Genomic DNA, 18,670 nt, shown 5'->3' with positions numbered 1-18,670 from the left:
TTCCGCCCCGCCCCCGAGCCGAGGCTCCGACGCCCAGGACTGGGGAAGAAGCTGCGCCTCGGGCGCGCGGGGAGTCGGGGCGAGGCCTTGGCGGGAAGGCGAGGTGCAGCTTCTCTAGCCCGCGCGGTCCTCCCACGTCTCTGTGGTCCGGGGAGGGGGCGGGGCCGAACCGTGGGGCGAGAACGGGGTGGGGCGCCCCGCGCCCTGGCTCCGCCTCCCACCCCTCCTCCGCCTCCTCCCCTTCCCCCGAGTTCCCCCTGGGGAAGAGTGGGTGGGTAGGTGGGGATTCCCGGCGGGTGGCGGAGTCACAGTCGCTTCAGCCAGGCTGCGGAGCGGACGGACGCGCCCGGTGCCCCGGGGGAGGAGGAGGTGGAGAGGAAAAGACGCCCTCTCTGCCCGAGACCTCTGGAGGCTCTGACCCCAGGGGCCAGGGGACTGACAAGTTCCTCCACCTCGGCTGCCTGAAGAGGCCGCGACCCTGGAGGCCCCTGAGCCCACCGCACCAGGGGGCCCAGCACCACCCGGGTGGCCTAAAGCGACAGTATCTGGGACCACTGCGAGGCTTCCAGTTGCCTAGACAACGAGCCTGGGGTCAGAGCCTCCACCCTTCCAGCCACCTGCCTCCTCTGCTGCCTCAGGCACCAGTCCCAGACCCGTGAGTCCAGCCCAGGTGACATGACGGTGCTCTCGACCCCCCGGCCCTCGCGGGTGACCACGCTGAAGCGCACAGCTGTGGTCCTGGCCCTCACGGCCTATGGAGCCCACAAAATCTACCCCCTGGTGCGGCAGTGCCTGGCTCCGGCCAGGGGCCCTCAGACGCCGGCTGGGGAGTCCGCGCAGGAAGCTTCCGGGGCCACGGTGGGCGCAGCGGCCAAGGCCGGTGTCAACCGGGTGTTCTTCCAGCGACTCCTGTGGCTCCTGCGGCTGCTCTTCCCCAGGATCCTGTGCCGGGAGACGGGGCTGCTGGCGCTGCACTCAGCCGCCCTGGTGAGCCGGACTTTCCTGTCGGTGTATGTGGCCCGCCTGGACGGCCGGCTGGCCCGCTGCATCGTGCGCAAGGACCCCCGGGCCTTCGGCTGGCAGCTCCTGCAGTGGCTCCTCATCGCACTCCCCGCCACCTTCGTCAACAGTGCCATCCGCTACCTAGAGGGCCGACTGGCCCTGGCGTTCCGCAGCCGGCTGGTGGCCCACGCCTACAGCCTCTACTTCTCCCAGCAGACCTACTACCGGGTCAGCAACATGGACGGGCGGCTCCGCAACCCGGACCAGTCCCTGACGGAGGATGTGGTGGCCTTTGCCGCCTCCGTGGCCCACCTCTACTCCAACCTGACCAAGCCGCTCCTGGACGTGGCTGTGACCACCTATACCCTGGTTCGAGTGGCCCGCTCCCGCGGGGCCGGCACAGCCTGGCCCTCGGCCATCGCTGGCCTTGTGGTGTTCCTCACGGCCAACGTGCTGCAAGCCTTCTCGCCCAAGTTCGGGGAGCTGGTGGCAGAGGAGGCGCGGCGGAAGGGGGAGTTGCGCTACATGCACTCCCGGGTGGTGGCCAACTCGGAGGAGATTGCCTTCTATGGGGGCCACGAGGTGGGGCAGCTTGGGGCACCGGAAAGCGTGTAGCTGGGGGCTCAGGGGCCGGAGAGCCAGGGCTGCCTATGGCTGATGCCAGAGGTGTGGGCCAACCAGGGCCTTGGGCAGCTCAGATGGCACAGTAATGAAGAGGCAGGAAGGCTGGGTGGGGACTGCCCTGGGCCACTTCTGCTTCTTCTCCGCCTCACTTGTCTTGGCCTTAGGGCTGTGGACCCTAGCGATCTGAGGCTAGAGTTCCCTGGTTGCCCCATTCTTCTAGCCAACAGAGAGGAGGCTCCTGCCATCTGGGGACGTGGCCTTATGCCTGGGCCCCCAGACCCTTTGAAGGCTGGCCTCTGGCCCAGCTGGCCGGCTGGGCAGGCGGGCAGTATGGGCATGACTCAGCCCAAGCGGAGGTTAACGAGCAGCGCGCAGCGTGCCGGCCGCAGCGGTGGTGGAGCTCAGCGCTCCAGGTCAAGGCTTCCCCCATCTGGAGCCCGAAGGCCCGCCTGGCTGTGGGCTTGGCCGCCTCTCCGAGGCCCCGGCCCGGGATGCTGGGCCCAGGCCGCCACTGCGGCAGGACGCACTTCCTGCCTGCCCGGCGGCCACCCTGCCCCCAGCGTGGCCGCCCTTCCGCCTGGGTCCCAGTCGTGCAGCTTCCCGGCAGGCCGGGTCGGGGGGCCGGGCCAGCTACGGCCAGCCTAGGAAAGGTTACTCCAGGCCAATGCTCCCTTTATCTCGCCTCGGCCCCTCCCCTTCCTCGCGCCTGGGGTTGCGGCTGCCTCTGGCTAGGCTCTCTGCAACTCTGGTTTCAGTTCCCAGTGTTTCTCGGGGGAGGGGCACAATGGCATCCATCTCGTGAAGGCCCATGTGTCGTCCCCGGGTCAGGTGGCCTTGTGCCCCAGACCTTGTCTCACTGGCTGCGCATCACATCAGGCAGATAGGCAGGCTTGTCTCTGATTTTTAAAAAGGGTTTATTCCCGAGCAGATAGGGGGCATCCCGGGCATGGGCTGGGCTCCAGATTGGAGAAAAAGTGCCTGGTCTGCAGCTGCAACCCCCTCTCCTCCTCTCCTGTCCTCTGGGCCGCAGGGCCTTGGCAGGCAGCCGTGGCCTTGGGTGAGGCACTTGGCACGTTCCCCGTAGCTACATTGTCAGCTCCTGCCAGCTCCCAGCACGAGCCTGGATTGCCCGGGTGCTCATTTCAGGAACAGGAGATGGGCTTGAGGCAAAGCCACTGAGCGGTGCTGCAGACCTGGGTGGTGGGGGGTAGAAGAGAGATCACTGGCTCCTTGAAGGACTTCCTCTGGGCTAGCTTCAGCAAATCGCATGCTCACCGGGAGGATTCACCGGCCAGGGCGGGAGGGACCTTGTGAGCGTCCACAGCCTGTCTGTTAGGGCCTCAGCCAAAGGTCTGAAAGCAGTGTGGAGTGATGGGCCTTCACGGGTGGGTTGATTGCCCTTACTGTATAGGCAGGTGGCTCACCCCAGTCCCATAGGCAGACGTCCCCATGCCCAGGCTCAGATCAACAGGCTAGGGCGGAGGTGACTGGCTGGAGGGCAGACAGCAGGGTATTCTGCTGTTGCTGGGATCTCGAGGAGGCTTATTTAGACACGCACATACAAACACACAACCTCTTATTGGCTTGTGCCTAGGTAGACCTTTCTTCATAAGTGGAAGCATGAAGCATCGTTTACAAGAATTTGGTCCTCCTAATGGCTCAGCCAATGTGATCCAAATTCCATATCTTGCTACCTCCAGGCTGGGTGAGCTGGGGCAGGTCACTTTGCCTATCTGGGCTGCAATGGACATGAGAACACACACACAGTGGGACATGGTGAGAATCAAATGGAGAGTCAGCTGTGAAACCACTTGGCGGAGGAAACGGTTCCAGGCTGGGCAGCTGTTGTCAGTCAGGGGTGGGAAGGCGGGGCTCGGGCATGTGCCCCCGCCCCCACAAGAAATCTATGCCCCAGTGGCCACCTTGCTGTGACTGCTTCCTGACCACTCCAGCCCCCCGCCCGTCTACCTGCTGCTATCACAGGGAGCCTCTTTCTCTCCCACTCCCTCTCCTCCTCTCTCTTCTCCAGGCCCTGCATAGGTCCCTCTCCTGAGATGGCAGGTAGTGGCCAGTGCAGGAGGGGGAGGGCAGGGGAGGCCCACTCTCTGCTGAGCGGGTGGGCCAGAGTCCTCAGCTGGCTTGGGCATGGGGCTGTCCACTGAGGGCGATGCCTGCACGAGCTGGCTTGGGAGTGTGCCCTGCAGGTTCTGGTGGGAGAATGCAGTGCAAGTGTGTCACCCAGAGGAACTGTGGGAAAGTAGAGGGAGGTGGGGCCTAAGCAGGTAGAGGTTATTGAACCAAGTTCTTCAAAACCAACAACCGCCTTTTGCTTTCCTGTGCTGTCCTTCGCTTAGTTCAGGGTAGCCCCCCAGCAGTTGCCCAAAGAAACAGGCAAGGTGGCTGCCCTCAGCCCATGTCGAGAAGCTGTCCAGGGCAAAGAGGGGTGTGGTGAGCACTCCAACTGAAGAGGTAACGGAAAGGAGATGAGCGTGGGCCTCGGGAGGTGGGGGGGTGAGCCCCTTCACTGCCGCTGTACCCCAATGCTGTGATGTCGATCCCATACCTCCCCCGAGTTTGAGACCTGTCCCCTGTAAACGTGGCCCGGTCCTAACCCCCGGCTCTCAGCCTTGTCGTGCTCATCGTACAGCATGGCCTGTGTGAGCGACACTTGGGGACTCTCGCTGTCCCCCCTGTGGGACTGACCGCCAGGCCTCTGGGTCTCTGGTGCCCGATCCCTGCAGGTGGAGCTGGCCCTGCTGCAGCACTCCTACCAGGACCTGGCTTCGCAGATCAACCTCATTCTGCTGGAACGCCTGTGGTACGTCATGCTGGAGCAGTTCCTCATGAAGTACGTGTGGAGCGCCTCGGGACTGCTCATGGTGGCAGTCCCCATCATCACCGCCACCGGACACGCGGAGTCAGGTGAGTGGGGGCCTGTCCTCCTGCACCGCTGGGCTAGGCTTGGGGGGCCCCAGTGCTCAGCCGGCCCACCTGACTTTTCTACTTCTGGGGTCGGGGGGCACCCGGCAGGTCACACTCTCCCGGAGCTCCTCGCTGCCTGCCACCCTGCGTGCGGCTCCCCTTTACAGCATCTCATGCTTCTTGGTCCCACTTGGCCAGGCCCAGGGACTGCAAGTCAGGAACAGCCTTCACCAGGCGCGTGCACCCTTGCGCACCTGGCCCTGCCCTCGGCTCATCTTGGAAGTACGTCGAGGGGCCCTTCCTGGCTTGGGCTTTGGCTTTCCCACCCACGCCTACAGTAGCTCTTGCAGGTTGTCGAGGGCAGAGCCCCCTTCCCCAACGCCTTGGGGGGACTGGGAAGGATTCGCATTTTGTTCCTCTACTGGTTTGCAAGGAATTCATTCTGTTTGCAGTCTTTTCATGGTTGCCCTTCGAAGGTTAACGTGCTCACTTGAGAACAGTCTGGGTTAATCAGTAGCTCCTCCTCCTCTGGGCCCTTACTTAGAACACGTGGGCTGGAGGGCCAGCCCGCCTGACGTGCTGATGTCCCCAGCAACGGGTTTGCCGTTGCTTTATCCGGTTGGTGCGTGTTCAGATTCACCTGTGAGTTTCTGCTTTCTTGGCTTCCCAGCCCTTCCCCGCGGCCCAGTGACCCTCCTTCAGACAGCCGTCCTTCAGAAGTCCTTACTGTGACGCTTTCATCATGGAGCTTCGAGATGATTTTCTTGTCTGAAAATGTCTTTATTTTATCCTCCCCCTACCCCCGAACTGAAGTTCAGTTGGGTGAGGGAGTTGAGACGGACGGTCGGTTTCTCTCAGCCCATTGACAACATCCCGTTGCCTCCGTTGGAAAATCTGTTACCAGCTTAACTGCTCTCAGCAGCCTGCGTGGTCTCCCTGGTTAGACTTTTCTCTTTTTCTGCAGTCTCTTTAGGAAGCGTTTGCCTGTGTGTTTCTGTCTATTCTGCTTGAGACTTGTTGTATGGCCATTGAATACTCAGATTGTTCCATCGTTCTGGAAAGTTCTCAGCTGTTACCTTTTCAAATATTGCCTCTCTCATTCTTTTTACACTTTCCTTCTGGAACTCTCACGATGTGTTGGGCTTCTCACTCCTTTGTGACTGTCCGTCTCTCTTCACTTTTCCCCATCTAGCACTGTCTATGCTGAATTCTGGGAGTTTTCCTCAGATTTTCCTGCTCACACATTTGCTAGTTTTCTCTTCGGCTGCATCTAATTTGAATTTTCTTTTTTTTTGGCCACACTGCGCGGCATGAGGGATCTTAGCTCCCCGACCAGGGATCGAACCCGTGCCCCCTGCATTGGAAGCACAGAGCCTTAACTACTGAACCGCCAGGGAAGTCCCTAATTGGAATTGTTTTTTATTTCAATGGCTATTTCTGTAAAGTTCTGCCGGCGGCCATATTAATCATGCTCGTTCCATGGTTTCTGAGCAGCTATTCGGTTGTCTGAATTCTTGGGGGTCTAAGCCAGCTTCATCTTCCGTCTGCCGGTCTTCTTTGCTCGTGGTCGTTGTGGGTTCTGCAGCCTAACTAGAGGGTAGGATTCCCCTGTGCACATTTGCTTTAGTTTTAGCCAAGCGGCTGCCCAGTAATGAACCAGTTGGAGGCCACTTTCATGTTAACGTCTCTGCTTGGGGGAGGAGGGGTCCCCGCACTTGCAGGTGATATTAATTTGCAGCCCAGACACATAATTACAAATTCTTAGAGGAGACCTTTTGGTCCTTGCACCTAAAGCCCTATCTTCTCCGTCTCTGGGGATGTCACAGGAGCACCTGGCTACTGGCTTCTCTTCTCACTCCTGGGAATTTCCCTTGCTTTCCTGCAAGCACAGCTCTGATTTAAAAGGTGCTGCATTTTATGCAGTTTGGTAGTAAGAGGGTTTTCAGATCTATGTAAAGAGGGAGAGCCTGAAGTGCGTGTCTCAGAACCAGAAGTCTCTCTGATTCTCTCGCTATTGGTGTCTCTCCCTTGGGGCTTCCGTACCCTCAGCTGTCTGTCCCTCTCTGGGTGACCCCCAAGAGGAAAGATCTAATTGAGGGGGCAGTTGCTTCCACCAATGGACCTACACTAAGGGTGGCCTTGATTTAGGCCAGGAGCATGGGAACGGACCCAGGAGGAAACCCAGCCGTGGTTTCTGTGAGGAAGTGCCTGTGGCCGCTTCCCTCTGAAGCTGGCACAGGGCACAGCTCAGCCTGTCTAGTCCCCGAGGCCTCTCCCTCCTCTGAAGGCCTAGGACTTTTTGGCGCCTCTGCTGTGTCGGGCTCTGTCCCCACCCTCATGGCCCTTATAGCCAGTCACCTGTGAACACGTGGACCGCTCCCATCCCCCTGGCTCACTCCGCTTGTCTCACTGGCCTGCTTCCGCCTCAGGCCCTTTGCTCCTCCTGGCTCTGCCAGGAATGCTCTTTCCTCTGCCACCCCGTGGCCCCTCCCTCCCTCTATGGGAGCTTTGCTCACAGGCACCCTCTAGGTGAGCCCACCGCCCCGCCTTTCTCTCCCCCTCCCCTGCCTCGCTGCTCTTCAGAGTGCTGAACAGCCGTCTACTCCACGTCTGCGGCTGCCTTATAGAGGCTCTGCCACTTTAAACTCAAGGAGGCCAGAGGTTTGTCTGTTTTGTCCCTGCTGTGTCCCCAGTAACTGGAGACTGAGAGCGCTGGGAACCGGGTGAGGAGGCCAGCGATTATCCACAGGGAAAGATACCTTTGCCTTTCTGGCCTGCCGGCATGGCGGCCTGGCCGGGAAGAGCTGTCAGGTGTCTGGCTCTGGGGTACTCATCTTAGCCCCCAAGGCGCCGAGGAAAGCTGCAGAGGGTTATGCTGTCTCCAGGGAGGGGCCCACTGTTGCCAGGGCCCCCGCGCAGACCCTTTCCCTTTGTGCGCAGTCCCTTTCCAGCTCTCAGGATGTCCGGGGAGGAGGGTTTGTGTCCCCCCTGCCTAGGGACCTTAGACTGTCAGAATCACCACTGCCCTCCCCCGCCCAGTTCCCTGGACTCCTGGTGCTCTAGCCAGCTGTCTGGCCCTATCCACCCCACACTGCACCTGCCCTGACCTGACTCCCTGGCCCTTCCCAGCCCACCCCCACCATCACATCCTTGAGGCTCCAACCTCAGATCCATTTATGCCCCTGGATAGAGTTAGCCCTCAGAGTTGGCCTCCCCCTTGCTCCCCATCACCATTTCCAGAACATTCCTTGTGTAAAAACCTTGCCCCTCTAGGGGGTCCAACGGTCAAGGGAGTCAAGACCATTGACGAGAAAGGGTTGAAGTGAGTGACCACGGGGTCTCAACTGAGACAGAAAGGAACAAAGCAAGTCAAGACAGGAGCAGGCTCTCAGGGAGAAATAGTAGCATTGAGGACGGCCACAGAATACGGCAGCAAGGGGAGAGATGAGGGCGACACGGGGTAGACCGGAGGTCTGAAAGGGGATATTCCTGTTTGAGAGGCTCGGGTGGGGCTGCCGTTGTAGTACAGGACACAACATCTGCGTTACTGAGACATAATTAACGTACCATACAATTCGGCCTTTTTAATGGGTACAATTCAGTGGTTTTTGATGTAGTCACAAAGTTGTGCAACCATCACCACTATCTAAGTCTAGAACATTGTCACCACCCCAGCAAGAAAGCCCAGACCCACTAGTGGTCACTTCCCACCCCACCTGGCAGCCCCCAGCGACCACTAATCTGCCTGTTGCTATGGGTTTGCGTCTTCCGGACAGTTCACATAAATGGAATCACACAATATGTGGCCTTGTGTATCTGGCTTCTTTTACTTAGCATCATGTTTTTACGTTTCATCCACGCTTTAGGATTAATCAGTACTTTATTCCTTCTTATGGCTGGATAACGTTCCATTGTGTGTACATAGCTTCCACGTCGTGTTTATCCACTCATCCATCGGTAGACGTTTGGGTTGTTTCCATCTTTCGGCTCTTAGGAATAACTGCTACACATACTCATTTATCATTTTTTGTGTGGACCTCCGTCTTCACTCTTGGATATGTGTACACCTAGGAGTGGAATTGCTGGGTCATTTGGTAACCCTCTGTTTAACATTTGGACGAACTGCCAAACTTGTCTTCCGCAGCAGCTGCGCATCGTTCATCGCCACCAGCGGTGTCTCATGGCGCCAGCTGCTCCGCTTCCTCACCAGCACTTTTACTGTCTTTTCAGCTGTAGCCACATCCTGGTGAGTGTGAAGTGGTGTCTCATTGCAGTTTTGATTTTGTATTTCGCTGGTGACCAATAAGCATCTTTTCGTACGCTTCTTGGCCATTTGTATATCTTGCAGAGGAAGTGTTTATTCAGGTCCTTTGCGCATTGATTAATTGAGTCGTTTGTCTCTTTATTGTTGAATTGAAAAAGTTCTTTATGTATTCTGGGACCTGGGACCTGGGCCCTTAGCAGATATATGATCTGCAGATATTTTCTTCCAGCCTGTAGGTTGTGTTTTCACCTTCTGGATGACTTACTTTGGTGCCCCAAACTTTTTACTTTTGTCGAAGCTCCCTTACCTGTTTTGCTTTTGTCACTTGTGCTCTCTGGTGTCGTATTTAAGGAGCCACACCTAATCCCAGGGCACGAAGGTTTACCCCTGCTTTCTTCGAAGAGTTGTGTGGTCATAGCTCTTCCGTGCAGGCCGCTGCGGTGCTGCACTCTGAGTGAGTTTCCGTGTGGGGTGTGCGGTAGGGGTCCTTCTTCTGCATGTGGATGCCCAGTTGTCCGAGCACCATTGGCTGGACCGACTTGCTCTCTCCCCCAGTGGGTCAGTTATGATTTTCCACTGTCCTCGCCACTCCCCACCCCACTGTGCTCCGCAGACTCGGAGGTGGCGAAGAAGGCGGCCCTGGAGGCGAGGGAGGAGGAGCTGGTGAGCGAGCGCACGGAAGCTTTCACTATCGCCCGCAACCTCCTCACAGCTGCCGCGGACGCCATCGAGCGGGTCATGGTGTCCTACAAGGAGGTAACCCCCCGCCCAGCCCACGCCCCTACCATCTCCCCTCCCTCTCCGCCCCCACTGGCGGGGGCTGAGCCACGGTCGCCCTCCCTGCAGGTGACAGAGTTGGCTGGCTACACAGCCCGGGTCCACGAGATGTTCCAGGTATTTGAAGACGTCCAGCACTGCCGTTTCAAGAGGCCCGGGGAGCCAGAGGACACTCAGGCAGGGTCCGGGGCCGTGGTGAGGTCTGGTGTCCGTGTGGAGGGGTCCCTGCAGATCCGAGGTAAGGGAGCCCTCCCCAAAGAGGCCGCCCTGGTCCCGGCCCTCCCACAGCAGGCTGCCCGGCGCCCCACGGAGGGCTTCCTGGGCACGTTGCGGCCCCCACAGCCCTCCCTCTCAGAGCGGCCACCGCTGGCCACCGTGCTCACGTGCCCAGTCCCTTCCAGGTGCCCCGGTCAGGGTTTCCCTTTGCGAGAGAGGGGGGCGCAGCTCCAGTAGGGGCTGGGGCGCTGGGGAAGAGGCCCCAGGCGTCGCAGCCGCCTTTCAGGTGGTGTGGCGTTGAGGGGCTGCAGGGGCGGACGCCACGCTTGGGCTCCAGAGGCCAGGGAACCGGCTTTGCCCCTCCGCCGCCCAGAGCACAGCAAGGGGGCTGTAGTCAGCTGGTGGGCAGCCGCACTGTATTCCCAAGGGCCCCTGGGCCACACAGTGGCGTGCCGTCACGGGTGGGGGTCCATGGCGCCCAGCGGCAGGTGGCAGGAGAGCTCTGCTCCCTCTCTCCCTTCCTCACGTTCTCTCTCCAGGCCAAGTGGTGGATGTGGAGCAGGGGATCGTGTGTGAGAACATCCCCATCGTCACGCCCACGGGGGAGGTAGTGGTGGCCAGCCTCAACATCAGGGTAGGTCGAAGGGCGGAGGGGAGCCCCAACCTGGCAGCACGGGCAGGGCCCGGGGCCTGGCCTTCTGCACCCACCTCAGCCCTCAGCATCCAGCCTGGCCAGCCTGCCCGCACTGCCGGCAGCCATTGACCCCAGGTCTATGCGGCAGGCAGGCTAAGCTCAAGGTGAAAGACCAGCGTGTCTCTGACTGACTGTTAGTTCTGGGGCAGTGGAGTCAGAGCTGATTAAGAGGGCTGGGCTGGAGTCACCCAAAGGTTCCTGGCCCTATCATTGGCAGCACCCCACGCCCGCCCCTATCCCTGAGTAGCCCGGGACTTGGGGACTCTGGTCCAATTCCAGCTGTGATGAAAGAGATTCTCTTCCACTGACCCGGGCTTGAGGCCCCACTGGGAGGGCTCTCAGCCATTACGCAAGCTGCCTGTGGAGAGGGTGCCCTGGGGGCAGACATCCACCAGTGACCTGTGTCCCCAGCCGGAGCTTTGGACAGGGTCAGGGAGTGATGGAGTGAAGGGGAGTCCTGGGTGCAGTAGTCATTCATTCATTCAACTAATGCTCCCTGAGCTCCAGGCTGGACGCTGTAAACCCCAGGTAAATCAGGGGAACCCCAAAGCGTTACAGAGATCCCGGATTTGGGACTTCCCTGGTGGTCCAGCGGTTAAGACTCCACGCTTTCACTGCCAAAGGGTGCAGGTTTGATCCCTGGTCAGGGAACTAAGATCCCACATGCCACCCAGTGTGGCCAAATTAAACTTTAATAAAAAAGAGAAAAGATCCATGGTTAGATGGCTGTCCCGGGTGCAGCGAGGGCCACAGGAAAGGCAGAGTAGAGGTCTGCATCCCTGGGGGAGTAGAGGTCACATGAAGCCTCACCCAGGGCAGGGACGAGGAGCCAGGGGCTTCGGGCCCAGGTCCTGCAGGGGCCACGCGTGCCCCGCTGAGGAGCCAGGGCAGCGGAAGCCACGGCCAGGCAGGGAATAGGCAGGAAGGGCCAGTGCCTAGAGCACCTTTCCTTGATCTGCTGAGAGGGGGCCTGAGAGCCAGCTGGAGGCTGGACGCAGGCCAGTGGTGTGATCCCCGTCACCCCGGGCAGTAGTCACCCTTGGGGTGTGGGGCTGCCACTGACGGCCGGTTCCTGCAGGGTGAATGGCTTCCAGGCAGGCCCAGTGGAAGCCCAGCTGGGCAAAGCTCAGAGGCCATGGTGAGCAGGGGCGTGGCTGGTTAGGGAGCAAGGTCAGGCGAGGAACGGGTGACCAGGGGCTGAGCAAGAGCTCTGTCCTGGCAGAGCCGCTGGTGGAGCTGGGCTCCGGGGCTGGGAGATGTTGGGAGTGGTCAGAGAGATGCACGGAAGGAGACAAGGGAGGCAGCCGTGGAGCTGGCTGGGGCCACGCAGCTCCCCCGGAGCCAGACACACAGAGGAGCCGGGCCCTGACCGACCAGCCCTCCCACATTTGCACGGAGGTAGGCCTGGGCCCTGCCCGGGGGAGTTTACAGTCTAACGAAGGAGGAACAGCAAACGAGGGGCTCAGCCAACAGAAGTTCACATCAGGGTGTCTAGGCCTCTCCCGGCTTCTGGTGTTTTGCCTTCATCTTTTTTTTTTTTTCTGGCCCGCGTTGGGTCTTTGTTGCTGCGCGTGGGCTTTTCTCTAGTTGCTGCGAGCGGGGGCCACTCTTCGTTGCCGTGCGTGGGCTTCTCATTGCGGTGGCTTCTCTTGTTGTGGAGCACCAACGCTAGGCGTGCGGGCTCAGCAGTTACGGTACTTGGGCTCAGTAGTTGTGGCGCACGGGCTTAGTCGCTCCGCGGCATGTGGCATCTTCCCCGACCAGGGCTCGAAACCCTGTTCCCTTCATTGGCAGGCGGACTCTTAACCACTGCGCCACCAGGGAAGCCCCTGCCTCCATCTTCACATGGCACTCTCCCTGTGCACGTGTCTCTGTGTCCAAATGTCTCCTGTTTATAAGGACACCAGGTCACACTGGATTAGGGGCCCACCTCACTCCTTATCTAAATTTCATTATATCCGCAAAGACTCTATTTCCAAGTAAGGCCACATTCTGAGGTCCTGGGAGTTAGGACTCGAACACAGGACTCTTTGAGGGGACACGGCTCAACCCATGGCACTGACCGAGATAAACCAGATGGATGTGCGTATCCGCCACACTCTGGGATCTCGCGAGGACTGCACTGGCTGGAAGGCCCTTAGTGTTGCTGTGATGTCACACATGGCGGGGGGCAGCGGAAGCTGTACCCCGCGTGCCTTGACTCCGTGCCTCATGCTCTCCCCCACCCCGAGGATGGCGAGCTCCCTGCCATCTGCATGCTCCCCACCTGCTCGGGCGGCCTTTTTCCTATAGCAGGTGTTTCCAGAACACCAGTGGACATGATGTAATCGGCTCATGGCGGGCCTCAGGCGCTTGACGCTTGGCTTCCAGGTGAAGCGGGCTGCAGCTGCCATTGACCTTCTGGGGCGCGTACCCGTTTGCTGGACTGTGGCAGAACAGGCCCTCCTCCTGCTGGCCCCCTGCTCTCTGGGGACAAGGCAGTGCCTGAAACAGGCAGCCGGTTAGGGCTCCGGATACCAGAGCTCACCCTCGGGGCCCTGCCATTCCTCACCAAGAGATGGAGGATGGCATGTGCTGGGTGCGCGGGCCTCTACGAGGCTGTCAGGCAGGCCGTGGGTAAGGGGAGGGAGGCCCGGGCCGGCTTTCACGGCTGCTGCCTCTACAGGTGGAAGAGGGCATGCACCTGCTCATCACGGGCCCCAACGGCTGCGGCAAGAGCTCTCTGTTCCGTATCCTGGGCGGTCTCTGGCCCACCTATGGTGGCGTGCTCTACAAGCCCCCACCCCAGCGCATGTTCTACGTCCCCCAGAGGTGAGCGGTGGGGTGCTGGGGCCACCGGCGGCTGGGCGGGGGTGGGGGAAGAGGGAGAGAGCCAGGGTCCCCAGGTCCGCCCCCACCCCTTCTGACCTGCGGAACCTGACGTCCCGGAGATGGCAGGGCCTGAGGCCTGGGCAGAGGACGGCAAGGTGCTGCCACCCCGCCCCGCCCGCCCAACAGCTTCCCAGCTGGGGGTGCGTGTGCATGCGTGAGTGCGTGTGGGCGAGTACCTGCATGTGTGCCGTGATGCGTGTGTGCAACCTGAGTGTGCGTGCGTGTGTGAGTGGGTGGGCGCGGCACGCTGTGCGGCAGTGTCTGCGGCCTTCCGGTCAGCCCCCCTCGGGCAGGCAGGGCCCATGCGGAGCCTGCTCGGGAGCAGGGCATCGGCAGGGAAGTCGGGCCGCCCTTCCCTCGGCGGACACGTGGCTCTCCCGCAGACCCTACATGTCTGTAGGCTCCTTGCGCGACCAAGTGATCTACCCAGACTCTGTGGAGGACATGCGAAGGAAGGGCTTTTCAGAGCAGCACCTGGAAGCCATTCTGGACATCGTGCACCTGCACCACATCCTGCAGCGGGAAGGAGGTAGGGGAAGGGGCATCCCACTCATCAGTGCCATACGGGACGCCGTCGATCGATCGTCCTTTGTCCCAAGACTCAGCTGGGGAACCTGCTGCTGCCCCTGCCCGTGCCTCCCTCCTGGCCCCCGAGGGATAGTCCCCGAGGGACTGCCCCAGCCAACGTTCGCGAGTCCGAAGTGCTACGTGGCCTGGGGAGCCCCCCCTCCCCGGGGAGGACCGACAGGAAGCGCGCGGCCCCAGACCGCCCGAGTGCACTGCACTCGGGAAGGGAGCCAGGCCTGGCGGGGGCCATCCGACGGGGCACCCTCTCCAGGCTCTGGGCTCTGTGGCAGGCAGGGCCTCTTGGGCCAGGCAGGGAAGGAACAGGTCAGTTATGCATTTCAGCGAGAGGGCAGAGCACGGGTGTGGGCAGGGCAGCCTGGAGCGTGCGGAGCAGAGGTGGAGGGGACGCCTGCCCACCCACGTGTCTGGCTCGAGCCTGGGAGGTGTGTCTCCTGGGAAGAGACCGCAGGAGGGAGGGACAGGCCGATGGCCAGAGAACGCATCGCCTGGGGACTTCTCAGCTTGGTCTTTAATTGCCCATCGTGCCCAGAGGGGCGGAAGAGGAGAGTGCGGCCCAGCTGCCAGAGTTTGGATTTTTATACTGAAAGCTGAGTGGCAGAGGTCCGAGCCCTGCCTAGGCTACCAAGGGGCAGCTTGACCTTGAGCAAAACCTGACCTCTTGAGATGCTTTCCACCTGTAGAAGGGGCCAGGTACCAGTCTCAACCTCAGTGCCGGCAGTAAATGAAAGAGCGCCTTTCAGGACCCATGGGGGCTCTGCAGGACATGGCGGGTGACTCGTGAGAGTCCCTCCCAGGTGTCGTCACCTGGGCAGAAAGGGGGCCACAGGCAGTGGATTCAGTGGGGCTGTTCCTCCCGGGCCTGCCCTGGTCGCCACGGTCCCTGCAAAGCTTCATCCCCAGCTTCCCCCTGGCCTGGTCGGGCCTCTTTCGCTCGCCCTGGGAGTGTACCCCTCCTCCTGGGCTGCACACACCCCTGAGTGCCTGGGGCCCCTGAGGCCGAGCCCCACTCCACAAAGGCGCCCAGGTCACTCTGCTATGTGTGGCTTCCTTTCCCAAGGTCACCTCACGGTCCAAGGTGGCTGCTGCGGCATCACATCGTATCCCAGGCCATAGGATGGAGAACGTGGCAGGGGCGGGGTTGGGGTGCAAATCATAGAGGGATTTAAAGAAAGTTCCTTTAAAGAAAGTTCCAGAAGCTGCCACGTGTGTTAACACACTTATACCCCATTGGCCAGAATTCAGTCCTGTGGTTAAACCTCTCATCAAAGCAAGCTGGGGGATTTTGTCTCTTTTGTGTGTGGCCACGTGCCCTGCCAAAACCTCTAGTTTTCTGGAAAGGCAGTGGAGGGAGCAGGCGAGGAGGCGTTTCTGATGAATCACCCACTCGCCTCCTGAGATGCACAGGCCTGGCGCTTGTGGGTGAGAAGCCTTCTGGAGAGCCCATCGCAGCCATCCTTGGGGCTCTGCCATGACTGTTTGATGCCCACTGGCACCCCATTAGCACCCCGTTAGGTCCTGTGTGAGTTCGCTGGCGCCACAGACTGGGTGGGGCAAACGACAGAGACGTGTCGTCTCCCAGTTGTGCAGGCCGGGAGGCCAAGATCCAGGGCTGTGGGCAGGGGCAGTTCCTTCTGGGGACCGTGAGGGAGGGTCTGTTCCAGACCTCTCTCCTGGGCTTGTAGTTGCCGTCTGCTCCTTGTGTCTTCACGCCGTCACTCCTCTGTGCGTGTCTGTGTCTCCAAATGTCCCCTTTTTATAAGGACACCAGTCCCATCGGATGAGGACCCACCCCCGTGACCTCACTTTAACTCGATCACCTCTGTAAAGACCCTGTCTCCAAATGCAGTGGCATTCTCATGTCCTGTGGGTGAGGACTCCCATGTGTCTTTTCTTGGAGGGGATGTAATTCTGCTCCCAACTCTTTTGAACTATTCCGGTGTCCCCACAGACGGACAGGTACCCAGAGCACACGTCCCCAGTGGACAGCCTTTCTCCGAGTCACGTGCGCTGCTGTGTTCCGCTATTGTTGGTGGCCCGGCCCCTCCCACCACAGCCACTGCGCCTGGGCCCGGGCCCTCTGCCCGTGCTGCCCGGCCCTTGTTGAACTGAACAGCGACCTTTGTCTCCTGCCAGGTTGGGAGGCCGTGTGTGACTGGAAGGACGTTCTGTCCGGGGGCGAGAAGCAGAGAGTTGGCATGGCCCGCATGTTCTACCACAGGTGAGCCACTCTGTCCTGAGTGGTTGGGCTCCCTCGGGCACTGGAGGTCCTCCGAGCCAGCGGCAGAGACAAGGGTGCTGCCTGAGTGCTCCCAGGAGCCTGCTCGGCATCTGTGCTCCCCGGGAGCCCCTTAAACGGGGAGGGCAGCGCCACCAGGAGGCCTTGCCCTGCCCCCCAGGGCCCAGCAGGGATGGGATCGAAAGGACATGGGGTCAGCACGCAGATCAGGCTTCCCGCCCCCACTGGGGGCTGGGGCCGGCCCGGGCTGTTGGGGCTGTTGGAGGATCCACAGGCTCACCCACTCAGCCCCCACCCCCAAGGCCCAAGTACGCCCTCCTGGATGAATGTACCAGTGCCGTGAGCATCGACGTGGAAGGCAAGATCTTCCAGGCGGCCAAGGATGCAGGCATTGCCCTGCTCTCCATCACCCACCGACCCTCCCTGTGGTAGGTGCCCTCACTTCTGGCGAGCGACGCGCCCGTGGCTTTGCAGCTGGGGAGTGGGCGGTGCTGCCAAACAACCTCCCTCTCCCTCTCCTGGGACAGGAAGTACCACACACACCTACTACAGTTCGACGGGGAGGGTGGCTGGAAGTTCGAGAAGCTGGACTCGGCCGCCCGCCTGAGCCTGACCGAGGAGAAGCAGCGGCTTGAGCAGCAGCTGGCGGGCATCCCCAAGATGCAGCGGCGCCTCCAGGAGCTCTGCGAGATCCTGGGCCAAGGCCCTGGAGTCCTCCAGGCCGCTGCCACCTGACACACGGCCCTGGCTCTTAGCCCTTGGCCCACGCCCCACACCAAGCCCTCGGATCACGTGAAGGAAACGGAGCGCCTGCCCACCAAGCCTTCCCCCCCACCGCCCCGCTGCAGGCCCACCCTGCATGCTTTGCCGTCCTCCCAGGCCTCCCAGAGGACAGCCAGCGAAACCCGTGCCCACTTCCCAGCCCCACCAGACTGGGACCTGGGCAAGTAGAAGGGGAGAGGGGCCAGAGGCGCGGCCCCGCTCACAGCGCCAGCCTGTGCCCAGGAGCCTTGGTGTTTGCGGCGCAGCGTCTCCTAAGTCTGGAGTCCCCCCATTCCCTCCTCTGCGGTCCCTTGGAGACATCACAGACGGTCCATCTCTCTATTGCCATCATCCCAGTGGCCCGCCAAGGCTCCCGTCCCCCGGAACACCCTCACTGCCATAAAGACGGCCAAGTGGGCCCCGCGATGAGGCAGGGCCCGTCATCTGTGCCCCTTCTCCCCACCAGTCATCCCAAAGAGCCTTCGGGAGAAAGAATTGCACAACGTTTCCTACCGAGCAATGACGAGAATGTAGTCCCTGTCCGCCTCCGTCCCCAGCCCTCCCTCCTTCAAGCTAATTTATTGGATTCCCCTTTGCAGCCCTCTGTATCGTCAACATGAGCACCCTGCTAGCGGGAGAGGTGGCCTGGGCCGTCAGCCAGCCCGCTACCCCACCGGCCTACACTGCCAACCGCCAGGGCGTGGGTGGGGGCGGGGACGCTGGGGCTGCCAGTTCAGTGCCAAAGAGGGGTCAGTGGGGAAGCTGTCTCTGCAAAGACTGCCCCCACCCGAGGGGGAGACCCCGCCACCGCGCCGCCGTGTGCCTTTCGGGTCGGGGAACCTCCCTCAGTTCCTCAGTAAAAACCTCCTGTGGAAAGTGCAGTCCTGCCTCCCAGCGTCTTTGTCCGTCGGGGCTTGGGGGAGAGGCGGGACGGGCAGCAGTGGCCTGCGTCGGGGGGAGGAGCCTTGATCCCACCCCCAGGCGAAGATGCTGCCCTGCGCGTCCTCCGGCAGACACAGCCGTGGGCAGGCGGCATCAGCAACATCTCTCGAAAAGGATGGCTGAGCCGGAAGGGGACTCTGGACCCAGCCCGACCTTGTGCCAGGGTGGAGAGGAGAGGACCGAGGTCCAGTCCACCCGTGACGAGCTCCAAGAGAGAGGCTGAGAGAAAACCAGTGAGCTGCCAAATGGGCTGGCAGGGTACACGGAGGAGGAAGAGTCCCGAGCCAGCCAGGCAAGGAGCAGTGGGGACACAGTGCTTCCAGACCTCCTAGGAGGGGGAACGCTTGTGCCGAGGCCCAGGGGTAAATCAGGAGCAAGATGCAGGGGGCAGGGAGGGGCCTCACTTCCAGAGCCTGGCCTTCAGAAGCAGCGAGAAGCCACTGAAGGGTTTTCAGCAGGATGGAAACAACATGGGATTCATGCTTAAAGGAGGCTGCGTGGAGGGTTGCTTGGAGGGAGGCACGAGCACTGCGCTTGGCTCACACACTGCTGCTGGGACAGAGGTGGGGCAGCCATCGTGGGGAGCAGTGTGGCAGGTCCTGGAAAGCTAGGCAGAGTTCCCGTGTGACCCAGCACTTCCACTCGGAGATGTGGACCCAAGAGAATGGAAAATAGATGTTCAATCAGAACCTTATACATGGGGCTTCCCTGGTGGCGCAGTGGTTAAGAATCCGCCTGCCAATGCAGGGGACACGGGTTCGAGCCCTGGTCC

General features: G+C 60.9%; 1 protein-coding gene across 2 annotated transcripts; it reads left to right on the top strand.

Moving 5' to 3' along the window:
* The first annotated feature begins 14 nt into the window (after window positions 1-14).
* Window positions 15-17,830, top strand: ABCD1 (ATP binding cassette subfamily D member 1). 2 transcript variants are annotated; one of them, XM_030850430.2, is made up of 10 exons: window positions 15-1,584; window positions 4,368-4,548; window positions 9,426-9,568; window positions 9,659-9,827; window positions 10,345-10,439; window positions 13,165-13,310; window positions 13,754-13,899; window positions 16,092-16,176; window positions 16,497-16,622; window positions 16,722-17,830. In XM_030850430.2, exons 1-10 carry the CDS (start codon window positions 676-678, stop codon window positions 16,927-16,929), a joined length of 2,208 nt encoding a protein of 735 aa, XP_030706290.1. In that variant the 5' UTR covers window positions 15-675; the 3' UTR covers window positions 16,930-17,830. The 2 variants fall into 2 exon arrangements, 1 of the variants encoding a protein (XP_030706290.1); XR_004037966.2 differs by lacking the exon at window positions 16,722-17,830 and having other exon boundaries at window positions 13,771-13,899; window positions 16,497-16,621.
* Window positions 17,831-18,670: the final 840 nt, after the last annotated feature.

The sequence above is a fragment of the Globicephala melas genome, chromosome X (genome assembly GCF_963455315.2).
Source record: "Globicephala melas chromosome X, mGloMel1.2, whole genome shotgun sequence".
In the NCBI taxonomy this organism is placed as follows: Eukaryota; Metazoa; Chordata; class Mammalia; order Artiodactyla; family Delphinidae; genus Globicephala; species Globicephala melas.
The sequence above is the reverse complement of the archived record's forward strand: the minus strand, read 5'-3'. Positions and strand labels throughout refer to the sequence as shown.

What these genes read in the sequence shown, in the direction of transcription:
- ABCD1 (XM_030850430.2), top strand. Translation starts at nt 676, where the DNA reads ATGACGGTGCTCTCGACCCCCCGGCCCTCGCGGGTGACCACGCTGAAG. An exon ending in CATCCTGCAGCGGGAAGGAG is followed by an intron (nt 13,900 to 16,091) that starts GTAGGGGAAGGG and finishes GTCTCCTGCCAG; the next exon opens with GTTGGGAGGCCGTGTGTGAC. An exon ending in GCCCGCATGTTCTACCACAG is followed by an intron (nt 16,177 to 16,496) that starts GTGAGCCACTCT and finishes CCCACCCCCAAG; the next exon opens with GCCCAAGTACGCCCTCCTGG.